General features: G+C 39.1%; 1 protein-coding gene across 1 annotated transcript in view; it reads left to right on the forward strand.

Annotated features, from left to right (window-relative positions):
- The window catches only part of LOC128734303 (E3 ubiquitin-protein ligase SMURF2), a 54,907-nt gene that overhangs the window by 13,558 nt on the left and 26,599 nt on the right, over nucleotides 1-14,750 (forward strand). Inside the window, exon 3 of the mRNA XM_053828420.1 lies at nucleotides 2,389-2,427. Within this exon, the coding sequence (XP_053684395.1) occupies nucleotides 2,389-2,427 (39 nt within the window). The remainder of the gene's footprint in view (nucleotides 1-2,388; nucleotides 2,428-14,750) is intronic.

Raw genomic sequence — 14,750 nt, forward strand, 5'->3', positions numbered from 1 at the left:
GGACATCTCAGGAGATTCTGCTTCTTCACATTTCGATTGACCACAGTTCCGATATATTTGGGGGGCTAAGATCTTTCGGCACGAAATCGACGTTATTTGCCTCCTAGTTCGTAGGACAGTTGTGAGACTTCAGAAGAGGAAGAAGTTGCTTTTGGAGACACACTTCCAAATACACCTGTCTATTCATGGTATCTGTGGTCACGAAAAAGGTGTATTCCGCTTTCCGCATGAACAAATTTCTTGTCAACTCAAACGGCAAACTTTGTTTTCGAAGGTTCTCTGGAACATTAAATTTATGCTTGGAAGTGCAATACGGGTTCCCCGGAATCTGGTTGAAATTCGCTTTCACGTCGTTTAAACGCACCAGTGTGATTTCGTCAGCTTTTGCGTATTAGCCTCGGGTACGGCTTTTTGTCACGGTTCGAGACCTTTGGAACTTTGAATGTACGTAATCCAGCTCGAGTTTTGATCTTCTGCACGAAACTTTGGCTCAGATAAAGTTTTTTTGGCACATTTCGAACAGAAGAGTTTGATTTCCGGTCGAAGCCTTCAACTACGTGCTTGTGATCCTTAACACTATACGGATGATTGTTTTCTTCGCATCTTGGCTTACGATCGACAGTCGAACGTTCTTCAAACCGTTCTATGACACGAGTAACCGTAGAGTTCGGGATTTCCAGCTTTTTACCGATGCCCTGATGTGATAGATTCTTATTTTCGATGTACTTGTGCACCGTTTCACCGTGGATATCCTTTACGTCTTTGGATTTCAAGAACGGAAGCTGTGCAAAAATTCGTTATGCATGCGGTACGACTTCTTCCATTATCTGATCCATCAAGTTTTCTACCGTACGAAGAAAGATGTAAACGAATAAAAATCGAAACTGTAATTAAAAGAAGGGATTTGTAATTAAATGTAATTAAAAGAGAGGGATGCCTCGAGAGCTACCTTTGTTTGTTCAGTTGTTAAATAGTGAAATTGACGCGTCAGAAATTTAGTCACATCGCACTTAGACTTCTGAGAACCTGAGACTTTTTCTGACCAGTATTCCACAGTACTATGTATGGAAAGCATGAACCAGGTCAGGAAATTAGCCGAATATTTAATAGTATTTAACATTTGTTTGATCTTTATCCCTCATCAGACCAACTCAAACAGGCCGTGAAGCAACGCAAAGGATAATACCATTCAAGCAATGATACTCAAAAACAAATTCAAGGGAGAGAAAGTGCTCATTCCGAGAATTCAACAGATTTCAACCGATTTCGAATTCAATTTTACGTAATTTCCGACTCGTCTTGCATTCGCCATGACAATAATTACCAGGTGGAATCCTTGTTTATTTACATAAGCGTTTTTTTTTTTCGTTCTTGAGTTGTAGCTAAATAATTAACGACCGATTATGTGCAGCCGTTTGTCGTTAGTTTTCGGCCATAACTCCAGAACAACAAAAGCGCTATCAGAGAAATAAGAATTATATGAAATAGTTTGTACTTTTGGTAGTTTTGACAATTTAAATTTCGTGTACGCCAGTTCTAAAATTAGAAATGCAATAAAAAAGGCACCACTATGATGAGTTGAAACTAATTTATTTGGTGACCATGCGAATAAAGTGCGCCAATTTGCACACCAATGGTATAAAGTTGTTCCGGATCCGGAACGAACTGCGAACTTGTGATAGAATTGCTTATAGGTAATAACTCAAAGAAGAAAAACGATATGGCCAGTAAGTAGATTAAAGCAGTAGAACTTTGTCGAGGAAATGGTAAGCTAGTTTTGATAAGATAAAACATTTCAATATCTATCGCCAGGGCCACACACAGCTGATTCGATTTTGTCTGGCGTCTGACTGATGACAGACTGGCAAGATTATGGTGTTGCTTTGCGCAATGTTTTTTTGTTCCACGGTGCTTCATGAGTTTTTCCTCGCAGACGGTTTTACGTGACTTCTATTTTTATTGCGCAATTTTTCGAATGATTAGGCGCTTTCACATTTTTTAGAAAATTACTTAATAAGGAAGTTAAATGTCATGTAACCACATTTAATGATTATGAGAATTTGAGCATATCGTTGTTTGTTGAAATATCATATGGTTAGTAGTTGATGCAGCATACTATAGTTCATGCAATATATTTGCACACTGCGAATAAACTAATATAAAGAAATGGCTATGTGCGGGTAGTCCTAATCGCACCGTAATTCCGCGTATAAATTACAAATCAGCCATACATTCGCGGAATGGAATTAATTCGCCATATTTGGAATTAATTAATAACATGAGTTGCTGGATTGCTTCATTCATAATAAGTTCATTGATCTGAAAAATTAGTAATGCTACGATTAAACTGTTTAATGTAATTTCTTTGCTTTTCTTTTTCATTTGCAGTTCTATGCGCTCGCAACCTGGCACGAAAGGATATTTTTCGTAAGTAAACCATGAATAATGAAGAAATTATAAGCTCAATTAACATTAATTTATTGTTTGGAGTTTAATTGAATGACAACATTATTTTCTCCGTATCAGGCAGTTCCAATCTGCTCCAACATCATTTCAACCGATAAGTCTTTCCCAGACAATTCATTACTTTTCTCGTTTCCGACGTCAGCCGAAAATTCCGCATTTTGCATTAGGTTGCAATGTTTCCAACGACCTATATATTTTATTGTCGAGTCTGGTTCACCTTGGTACCGTTAGGAAAATGGAATTCCATGCCATGGGAACGCATTCCGGCCGAGCAATGCCGTCGCGAAACTTTTCGCCACCTTCGCCGTTCTTTCCCGCGTTCATTGTTATTGTTTTAGGTGAGATAGCAAGGGATGTAAATATCTATTTCATTCATCTGAATGGGTGCCACTTTCTGTTTAGAGCATAGAAATCGTTGTTCAGAAGACACCGGAATTAGGCGTGCATTAATTGGTACCGATAGCGACTCGGACGGGTGGCGATCGATAGCAATAATTTACATAAAACGTGAACTGGGCCGAAAAAAGTATTCTAGTGCTTAGTAAGACTTTGATCATTGGATTAAGCGTAGATAGTCGTTCAGTCGATGAATGTTGCCAGGCGGATTTAAATAAATTGTGTCGCAGCTTTTGTGTATAAGTGATATATATCCAGTTACCCAATGAGTTTTGGAATTCAAACTTACGCTATCCATACTGAAGTCTTTTCGTTATAAAAACATGAAGCTAAAAACTTCAATTTCATCGAAGTAATAAAAATAGTTTTATAATGCTAAATGACCGTCACGTCTCATGTTTCAAAACATGTTTACTTAGCTTTCAATGTTGGATTTGGAACTGTTGTCTTAGTTCATGCAATATTTTGGATGATTAGTCAATATGCAAAATGTGCTTTTTGTTGTTATAAAACTACAAGCATTAGTAATGCTGCATTACATAAACATTACACTTCATGTTATTTTTTGCGTGACCTTGATTAGTTTTCAGTCACCAAAGCAATTTTCTTATCATGGTGTGAGCAAAAGTTTTTTACCGCAATGAAAAATTTCGAAAACTGACAAAACTACAGAACTTTTGAACGTTTTTGCGTACACACATACCATTGGGATTGCATTTTGCGAAGGAAAGTTTTCCCGAAAGTCACTGTTTGCTGGTGGAAGTTTATGATGACAATGCTCTACCTGGAGTACAGTATTTTGAGAGCGTTTGAGAGCGTTTTGGGGTAATATCAAAAAGTTCGGAGGTGTCAAATAAACTATCACTAAACTATCACTTAACTACTTATCACAAGGGGCAAAGGGTCGTCATCGACTAAGCACAATATTCGTAGAAGGAAGATCATGTTGTGCATATGATGGGATCGTAATTTGTTATAAGCAACTTTTGTTGAGCGTAGCCCGACCGACACGACAATTTTATTTCAGCAGATGACGTCAATCCCTGAACCCAGGTTGTAAAAGCCATATAAATTTATTTAGAAGCACACGAGTGCGAAGTTCTGTTCTACATGTCATATTCATCAGATGCAGGGATGGAAGATCAGTGATTTTGATAAAATCTGTGAAGGATCGCTACACGCACAGATCACGATCTGAAGTGAAGCTTTAGCGTTGATTACAAGATTTTGTTCTCTATACAGTCTCAGTAGTCGATCACATTGTTACATCTTACCTAGCTGCGAGAGAAACGGTCAGACATGTTGTTTGTATTGCGATTCATTCGATACATAACAACCAATCGTCTGTATCTGTTATATTTCTCAACGCAATCATGCAATGAACATGATCTGACATGAGGTTTGTCATAATCTGTACGGATCGCGACAAAGTGTTGGTCGCTTACAAATAGTGATGTCAACGAATCTGAATCTGATCGCTTCTATGATCTTGATCGCTAGAAGCGATTTTTCCCATCCCTGATCAGATGCTTGCTTGAAATTCCACCTGGCGCGTGATGGGGAAGAGTAGCACTTCGATAGCTATTAAAATATCAAAAACTAACTAGGAGGCATAGGAGTTGTGTACAAAGTTCGAAAGGCACCGAACTGAAATGACAAACAGAACACGGTGGCAAAAGTCGCACTAGCAAGCTGTACAGGAAGTGGTTAACAAAACTATTCTGCTCAGTGATGAATCAACATCAAGGTTGACAGCAGACAGATGCCGGGACTATGTTGTTACTTCTGGCAAGCTTTGCAGTTTTTGGGAATGTACAAACGAAGCAATCGAAATTTATTGAAAAAATTCTTTGTCTGGCAAGCAATTCGCAAATTTGCCAAAATGAGCCAGCTGTTTATCACATCAGCGACCGCCAACCTATAAATTTATCAAAGTACCAGTTTGATATCTCAAAAGGCCCAACACAGCACAGCGGGCAGATCGGCCGAAAAAACGGAACTTTTTGTTGCCGCTGTTTGTAAGGGGTAAAAAATGACTGTTCTTATGTAAAAAATGACTGTTCTTATGTAAAAAATGACTCGAAATTGAATGGTGATGGTTTCGACGCGCGGAAATGTCGAGAAGTACCCCATTTCGCCCCATACGCCTTCGTTTTCTAATAGTTCTGAATGAATCATGTACAAACTCTCTTTAATTTGAGGTTCTGTGGTAAGGGAAGTAGAAGAATTTTAGGAGAAAAGTATGTGAACAATTTTATTTAATTACAACATAATCTAGAAGTCTGATTTCCCCATTTTACTTAAGGATTTTGTGCTATCACTAAAGGTAAAATGCCAATTCGATGCTTTTACCAGAGATTTTCAAGAAAGCATGCCTGTTGTGTAGGTTGAACAAGTCAGAAGATCGAATGACGATCATGTTTTTCACTAAAATGTCGTGATCCAATTTTACTCCATTTATAACTTCATAACTTTTGAACCACTGAACCAATTTTAATGATTTTGGTTTCAAAGAAAAGGTATTTGAATCTACTTTTGAGAATATATATTCGACTGTAACTCAAAGCTTTTCGTACTACGAAAAGGTGAAACATAGAAGAAAGAAAGAAAGAATGGCAAACAACATGATTTTTCGACACCCTAACTCATGAAGAGGCACCCTAAGGGTCAAATAAAAAAATATGGATCTAAAATTTTTCTACTTGGAACAAACACACCGGCTACAATCTCAGATTATAGCTTGGTTCAACCTATGTACCTTCTAGCATTGGACAACAGGAGTCACGACTACTTGTTAAGCGTAGCTACTAAACCCCCCCCCCCTCTCACCTTTCCGCTCTTTCTCTTTCACTCTAAAATTTGATTACTTTCTTCTACCGTCCCTTCATCAATTGTAAAAGAACTACCGTTTTAAAACATGTTAAACACACCAAATTTCAACAAAATCCGAGCACTTTTAAGGTTTCTCATTTTTCTATCAGTAAATTCATAGATTTCAGTACAACTCGTAGGGTAAAACAAAGCAAAATAATTCTTTACACGATATTTTAGTGAAAAACTTGATCGTCGTTCGATCTTCTGTCTTTTTCAACCTGCGAAACAGGCATGCCTTCTTGAAAATCTCTTGTACTATATCTCTTGAAAAGTATCAAATTGGAATTTTGCCTGTAGTACAAAGTCCTTGAGTAAAATGAGGCAAATCCGACTTCTAGATTATATTGTATTAAAATAAAATTGTTCATATACTTTTCTCCTAAAATTCTTCTACTTCCCTTACCGTAGAACCTCAAATTAAAGAGAGTTCGTGCATGATGATTTCAAAACTATTAGAAAATAGGGTAGAATGTGGCAAAATGGGCTACTTCTCGTTGTTCCCGCGCGTTGAGACCATCACCATGCGATTTCTCGTGATTTTTTTTCATAAGAAAAGTCACTTTTCACCCTTCAAAAACAGCAGCAACAAAAAGTTTCGTTATTTCAGTCGATTCTGCCCACTGTGCACTATTTTGGCCAGATTTGGCATTCTGCCACTGTGAACCCTTCAATCACTCGAAAACTTCGTCTTTGCCATAAGTCATCATGAAGGGAATTCTTTGTAAAAGCCCGAAAGTGATTGAAAAAAATTTGAAGAAACTATGGTTAAAAGTGTCTAAACAAGACGGGCTACCACTGCACAGTGGTCCAAAATCGTAAAGACGCGATCATTTGCCATTGCGTACAAACTGCTTTTGCAAGGATGGGGTCTTTAGAGAAGTTTATTAATAAATTATAGTGCATCCTTATACACATTACGTTGTATTGTGTGTAAAAAGTGTTACATTACTTTAGAGTGGCCATGAATCCATCTATTACGGTGATATCAGCTTTCATTTTATTTAATTGCGTCAAAAATAATTTTTCTTCAAAAAAGTTGCAGAATACACTAAAATGAGCAACTTTACTGAATATAGTAGCTAGTTATCTCTTACTGGTTGCAAAATATAATGATTTGTTAAAAAAACACTTAAAAATTAAGATGTTGTGAAATGATTGAAAAATTCGTAATTTCATTAACTCATCTAGGAGGACAGTATAACCAGCAAGCAGTAGATCAATTTTTGGCGTTTTTTACTCAATCAAAAGACCTTCTCCAATTTAATTATTTAAAACAATCCAAGATGTGTGATATTTCCAGAAACTTTCCTGAGAAATTGTTACACCCGTCCCAAGTCATCCGCTCCAGCTGCTACCGCCGTTGCTACGGCGGCGTCACACTGGCGAATTGTGACGAAGCGCTCATTTCACTTTAGCACCATCAAATTTTTATCTATCTATTGAAGTGATGACTGATCTGGGACGGAATGCGATTACGAACCGCTAGAGCGCCAGACACAGTATTGCGGCGTCGGTCGCCCTCGGGCGACAGCAAGGCATCATCGAGTCGGGATAATTTTTAGCGTCGCCGCTCTGTGAATCCTTGGGTGGTTGCTTTAGCGCCACGTTTTCCCCCATTAAATTGGCTCCTTGTATGTTGTATCCTCCTCCAAAGAAGGGGGTTCGATTCAAACTACGCAGTGCACCAATTGGTAGAAATGTGTTGCACGGAATGGCATCTTCAATTCACATAAAAATATGTGCGTTTATCAGTCGTTGATTTCGAAAAGCCGGGGAAACCGTAAACTATTTACTAAATATTATTGAACAATTGCATTTCGATGGAGACAAAGCGTTTCGAACCAAATGATTACTGTCGATGTTAGTTGTTAAACATGGTCTTCTTGCTTCACTGGATATGGGGCTGGTGAATGCAGTTTCTGTGTGTTTCGCGACCACTGTACCATCAGTCGCCGTCGTCGTCGTCGTCGTCGTCGTCGTCGTCGACGTGGACGCCAATTTGTTATATTTCGTCTCGCCGGCAGACTTTTCGTCTCGCGCGCTCGGCCGACGATTTGGCGACAGTAGCGGCGTCGTTTTGGTACACTCACCATAGTCGGTGTGGCAGAATGAACAAAAACAACCCTCCGTAAAGCTCTTCCGTGGCACTTCCATCCACATTGGTGGTGTGGCATATGTCTGTACAATCGTCTAATAGGTAACATGGTGTTCCTTGCCAAGAATGCGGTTGTTTGTCACAACTATCTTCCATCAGTGAGTAGAATGCAGTACGTGAAATATCAGCTATTTCCCAAAATATTTTGTTTTTAATTTATTAAGGTCAACAGGTACAACATCCGTTGTCGTTCCATACTGAATAGCTGCCAATTATTAATCAACATTACTATGTGTAACTATGTGTTTTGTACTATAATTCCCAGCGTGCAACAACCCAGGGCTGTCCTGCTCTGTGTGCTCCGACTTTGCCTATTTTTACTTATTTAGCCGTACCATCTCAGCCAAGGTAAATTTGAAAAAGTTATGAATGGGGAACTTATAGAGCTTATTATTATCTACAAAATTGTTAAATTTAGTACTGCTCTGCCTTTTGCAGTAACAATAGATTAGATTAGAGTAATACATTGAATAGAGTAATACTTCATTTAGCAATTTTGCAGATAATTATTAGCTCTATAAATGCTAATAACTAATAACTCAAAATTTAACTGAAATGATACGGATAAGTGAAATCGATGCACAAAGAGCAGAACAGCCCTAGGTAGAACCAATCCGTGCTTGGAGATCCCATACAAAATTATTTGACATTCCCAAACTGAAATGATTTCTTTGCTTCGATAGACTATATACAAGTGATATTTCTATTAACTAAACTGGCCGTTGAATATAAGCTAAGAAAATTTCAATAACATTTCTTGGCACATTTAAGACGTAGTCATGTTACTACCGAGTGGGAAAGCCGACCGATCCCGCTAACCACAAAATCACGAGATTCACAAATAACCAACATCCAGTGTTTAGTTGAACTAGAGCAGTTGCAATTGAACTGTAACATTGCTACGTTAACATTTGAGAAACATTTTTGTTTCACCGTTTTATCACTCAGAGCTGATATTTCTGAGCTCTCTACCGCCAGTCATTACATTTTTCAACAACAAACAAATTTTACCACGGGTATGACCCTGTCATCTTTGTCACCATTTTAAAGCGCTGCTGGTAGTTCATCTTGTGAAACCCTTTTTGTCTGTATGACGAACAAGAGCTATTTTTTCTTCGTTCGTTTCATCGTTTGCAGCACCCAACCCCACCCACTGGCTGCCGGGGTATTCGCGACCGTTAAATAAATCTGCTGCTTAGCGCCACTTGGCGCACCTTCTCTGTTTCTTTCACTCTTGTGCTGTGGTACACAAACACATGCCACCACCCATCGGTGAGCGTGAATTCGCTTTCGATTTTTATTCACCCGCTCCACGTTGCTCAGTCGTGTGATGTTTTTTTTCTCATTCCTGTATTTTACGCCGATATACAACACTGCTGTGTAGCGTTAAGAGAACCGAGTTCGAAGGTCTATCCTCTGGTCCGATACTGATTGCTTGTTTATTACTGGCTTTTGGCAATTGAACAAAAAGTTTGGCGCACCACTAGTAGCCGCCATGCACGGGTCGAAGGCGGTAACGGTACCGGCTGAGATGTTGAAACTAAAAATGTTTTTCGTCTATATTAAAATAGGTTTGTTTTTGAAATTATTGCAACAAAAATATTCGGCAAAAAAATGAGGATCAAAAAAGACTTTTCTCTCCGTGCACGATACCGCGAATGATTGAATATGGGTTTCCAAGCACGCTTGTTCATCCTATACCCACTATAGAATTCAATTTATAGGTTTTTCATCGCATCACCAAAGACCTACTCCAGGAGCTACCGACAGCCAGTGTATCGTTTTGATGTTGAGTAATCATTGCAGAGAAGAACCGTAAATTTGTAAAAAAAATTAAACACTTGGCGATGGCGATGGCCCGGGTGTTTTGAAGTACGCACGTATGCTTCACACCAGGGTACGATGCTAGCAAAAATTTATCGGAATGCTGTGCCCTTGGTCTTTGTTCGTTGAAAAATGTTTGTTTATGTTTCGAAATCATTCTTATATCAGTGTTCATCTTTGCTAAATTAAGAAAACACTGTTACAGCATAAGTGGACTACTAACATTCATCCATTGCAACATAAGAATGTGAATTCATTGGTTGAGTGGGCTTTCCGAACTGGCAATTTGATGCGCAAATATTGAGTTCTTCGATTAAGATATCAAAGCGAATTATTGGTATATTCATTGGACCGAATTACACAACAGTATATTGATTATCTAAAGAAAAACAAGCTACGTTAGAGACCGTTCTTCTCCATTTGGCATACTAGTCTGGTTACAAGGTATGACACGAGCCTAACAAACCAATCGTTGAATGTTCGAATCTCGACGAGGAGTAACTGCTCGAGTCAACGGGATTTTGTAAGACTAACCTTACCTCACAATGGTCCTATACCCTAACAGCTGGTTGCGAAGCTACATCAAGTCTAGAAGCGATACGCTGATACTTGCAAAGTTTTAGTTGAGTTGAGTAGTTACTACTTGAGCAGCCTTTTTTAATTTGAACTAAAAATTAGTTTTTAGCTGGGCTCAACATGTCCAAACTACTATTGAGCATTTCCACAAGGAGAGGCCAATGCCTATCCCTCCTCTTGTCTCATCCGAAGGTCACGGCGAAGGGAATCTAATTACTTCAAGTGAATAAGCGGACGCACTGGGGCAGCAGTTTTTAATGTCTTACAATCTAGACTAGAGTATAGAATATTGGCAGCCCACACGAGTACTCTGTCGCCTGAGAGTGTTGCCGAGGTTGATCCATCAGACAGCATGGTACCTGAGGAAGAAAAAATTATCTCAAACAAGCTGATGGTCCATGCGGAAGGATCTAAAAACATGAAGGGCCCCGGTTTCGATAGCACATTCATATTAGTTTAACAGAAGCTGAGAGTTCGGCTACTTCCCGTTATTGTGAAAGATAGCAAAAGTCATCCCAGTGTTAAAACCGGGAGAAAATCCTTCTGCTTCCAAATGCTATCAACCCATCAGCTTCCTCTCTGCCCTCTCCAAACTGTTTGAGAAGTCACATCAAAACCGAGTTCTCTCGTTTGCTGATGCGAATGGTGTCTTCCAGGAGAAACAGTCTGGGTTCTGTAAGAGAAGGTCAACCAGCCATCCACTTCATCAAGAGTCACTAGCATAATCCAGCGGAACGGGTATCCAATGCGACAGTAATGACGTTTTTGAATATCGAAAAGGCCCTCCGCAATGTGTGGCATGACAGTCTGCCGTTCATACGCCATCGAAACAAGCTTCCGATGTATAATATCAAGATGATCGGAAGCTATCTATGTGGCAGAGCTTTCCAGGTATCTTTGGATAGTGTCTTTTCGCAAACACTCCGGATGTACCGCAACGAAGTATCCTGGGTTCCATTTTGTATAACATATATACAACTGCCATCTCTCCCCTGGTGTTTTGTCCCAATCGACGACACAGCAATCGTGTTCGTGGGTGCCTGGCTGTTCTAACAGATTATTTTACGAGCTGCAGAATTGTGATAAATGCGGCTAAAACCCAGGCTATCCTTTTTTCAAATTCATAATCTCTGAGACTTATTCCAACTGAAAACGTAGAAGTTAGGTTCAGTCAACATGTCAATAAAATCATCAACTAATGTAGCATAATCATTCGGGTACAAACGATGATATGTAGTACATCAAAACTGACCTTGAGAAATCAGCTGACTGTCTACAAACAAATCATTTACCCAACGATAGAGTACGCGATCGCAATCAGACACAAAGACTGAAGCTCAAGTGTGTACACAGCAAATGTTTGAGGATGATCCTGAATTTGCCCCTCTGAACAAGAACGAGCGAAGTGCATCAGTTTGCTGTGTTAGATGCCTTTGAGACGAAGTTTGAATCGTATGAGCAAAAATACCGAGAGAGGCTCTCCCAGTCCACACATAATATGATTTAAGAATTGAATTTATTAGGTTAAAGCTCACTATTGTAAGTAGGTAGAATTTTATTAATCTATACCTATAAAGAAGGATTTCTGTCTGTCTGTCTGTCTGTCTGTCTGTCTGTCTGTCTGTCTGTCCTGTGTTCCTTATAGAATCAAAAACTACTGAACCAATCGGCGTGAAAATTTGCATGTAGAGGTTTTTGGGGCCAGGAAAGGTTTTAGTGATTGTTAGAGACCCCTCCCCCCACTAAGAGGGGGGGCTCCCATACAAATGAAACACAAATTTCTGCATAACTTGAGAACTAATCAAGCAAATAGAACCAAATTTGGCATGTGGGTGTTTTCGGTGACAAGAATTTATTCTAGGGTAATTTGAGACCTCTCCCCTCTTTATAAGGGGAATTATAACTCCTCTCCCCTTTAAGAGGGGGGGTTTCCATACAAATTTCCTCATAACTCGAGAACTAATCAAGCAAATGGAACCAAATTTGGCATGTGAAGGTTTTCGAGGGCAAGAAAATTTTCTATGTTGAATTAGGACCCCTCCTCACTTTAAGAGGGGGGGCTCCTGTACAAATGAAACACCAATTTCCTCATAACTCGAGAACTAATCAAGCAAATGGAACCAAATTTGGCATGTGTGTGTTTTTGAAGACAAATTTTTTTTCTATGATGAATTGGGACCCCTCCCCACTTTAAGAGGGGGGGGGGGCTCCTATACAAACGAAATACAAATTTCCTTATAATTCGAGAGCTAATCCAGCAAATGGAACCAAATTTGGCATGTAGGTGTTTTTGGAGGCAAGAATGTTTTCTATGATGAATAAGAACCTCTCCCCACTTTAGGAGGGGGGGCTCCTATACAAATGAAATACAAATTTCCTCATAACTCGAGAACTAATCAAGCAAATAGAACCAAATTTGGCAAGTGGGTGTTTTCGGTGACAAGAATTTATTCTATGGTAAATTGAGACCCCTCCCTCTTTATAAGGGGAATTGTAACTCCTCTCCCCTTTAAGAGGGGGGGCTTCCATACAAATTTCCTCATAACTCGAGAACTAATCAAGCAAATGGAACCAACTTTGGCATGTGAAGGTTTTCGAGGGCAAGAAAATTTTTCTACGGTGAATTAGGACCCCTCCCCACTCTAAGAGGGGGGGCTCCTGTACAAATGAAATACAAATTTCCTCCTAACTCGAGAACTAATCAAGCAAATAGAACAACATTTGGCATGTGGGTGTTTTTTTTGGTGACAAGAATTTATTCTATGGTGAATTGAGACCCCTCCCCTCTTTATAAGAGGAATTATAACTCCTCTCCCCTTTAAGAGGGGGGACTTCCATACAAATTTCCTCATAACTCGAGAACTAATCAAGCAAATGCAACCAAATTTGGCATGTGAAGGTTTTCGAGAGCAAGAAAATTTTCTATGGTGAATTAGGACCCCTCCCCACTTTAAGAGGAGGGGCTCCTGTACAAATGAAATACAAATTTCCTCATAACTCGAGAACTAATCAAGCGAATTGAACCAAATTTGGCATGTGTGTGTTTTTGGAGACAATTTTTTTTCAATGATGAATTGGGACCCCTCCCCACTTTAGGAGGGGGGGTCCTATACAAACGAAATACAAATTTCCTCATAACTCGAGAACTAATCCAGCAAATGGAACCATATTTGACGTGTAGGTGTTTTTGGAGGCAAGAATTTTTTCTGTGATGAATTAGGACCTCTTCCCACATTAGGAGGGGGGGCTCCAATACAAATGAAATACAAATTTCCCCATAACTCGAGAACTAATAAAGCAAATAGAACCAAATTCGGCATGTGAAGGTTTTTGGAGGCAAAAATATTTTCTACGGTGAATTAGGATCCTTCCACACTTCAAGAGGGGGGGCTTCTACACAAATGAAATACAAATTTCCTCATAATTCGAGAACTAATCAAGCAAATGGAACCATATTTGGCATGTGGGTGTTTTTGGAGGCAACCATTTTTCCCATTATGAATTAGGACTTCTTACCTTTTTAGGAGGGGGGGGGGCTCCCATTCAAACGAAATACAAATTTGCTCATAACTTTAGAACTAATCAAGCAAATGGAACCAAATTTGGCATGTGAGAGTTTTAGATGGCAGAATTTTTTTTCTGTGGTGTATTACGACCCCTTTCCCTTTTAAGAGGGTGGGCTCCCATACAAATGAAATACAAATTTCCTTATAATTTGAGTACTAATCAAGCAAATGGAACCAAATTTAGCATGCAGGAGATTTTTGAGTCTTGAATTTATTTTATGATAGTTAGAGACCTCTCACCCCTGTGGTAGGGGGATATGGACTCTCATACAAATAAAACAGAAATTTTTGCGAAACTCAAAAACTAATCGAACTCGAGAAATTCGAGACTCTTCCATAAAACATTAGTCAATACAAGACCACAAAAACTATCTTTAGTAACACTAGATCATTCAGGACGAGCCGGTCGCGAGTGTTGCCGGTGACCCGCCGTCGGAAGCGCCGCCCACTGGGGGGCTTGCAAAATTCGAGATTGTGACAAAGATCATCCGAGATTCATGATTTATGTACAACACAGGTTAATTTGTGGCAATACGAAGTTTGTCGGGTCAGCTAGTAAAAAATAATTAATAAAAAATTTTATTAAAAAAATTGGAAAACACGATGAAGTTGGAAATTTTGAGATTAAATTGTACTCATTGAGGAAAAACTGTAAAGTTAAAAAGTTTTAAATAAAATGTAACGCTTTTTTTCTCGGATTCCTTGGGAAATTTCCTTCGAAAATGTGAAAACCGTTTCCGGAGATATAAGCAAAAGATGAAGAAAAAGAAGAGGGTTTGCCAAAACTTGATCTTTTTTTAAAAAAAGGAGCTCCCATTAATCGAGGGAAGGACCAATTGGGACCAAATTTAGGATTTTTACTTCCTGACCTAAAAGAAAACAAACAATCTGGC

This window comes from Sabethes cyaneus, chromosome 2 (assembly GCF_943734655.1).
Source record: "Sabethes cyaneus chromosome 2, idSabCyanKW18_F2, whole genome shotgun sequence".
Classification (NCBI taxonomy): Eukaryota; Metazoa; Arthropoda; class Insecta; order Diptera; family Culicidae; genus Sabethes; species Sabethes cyaneus.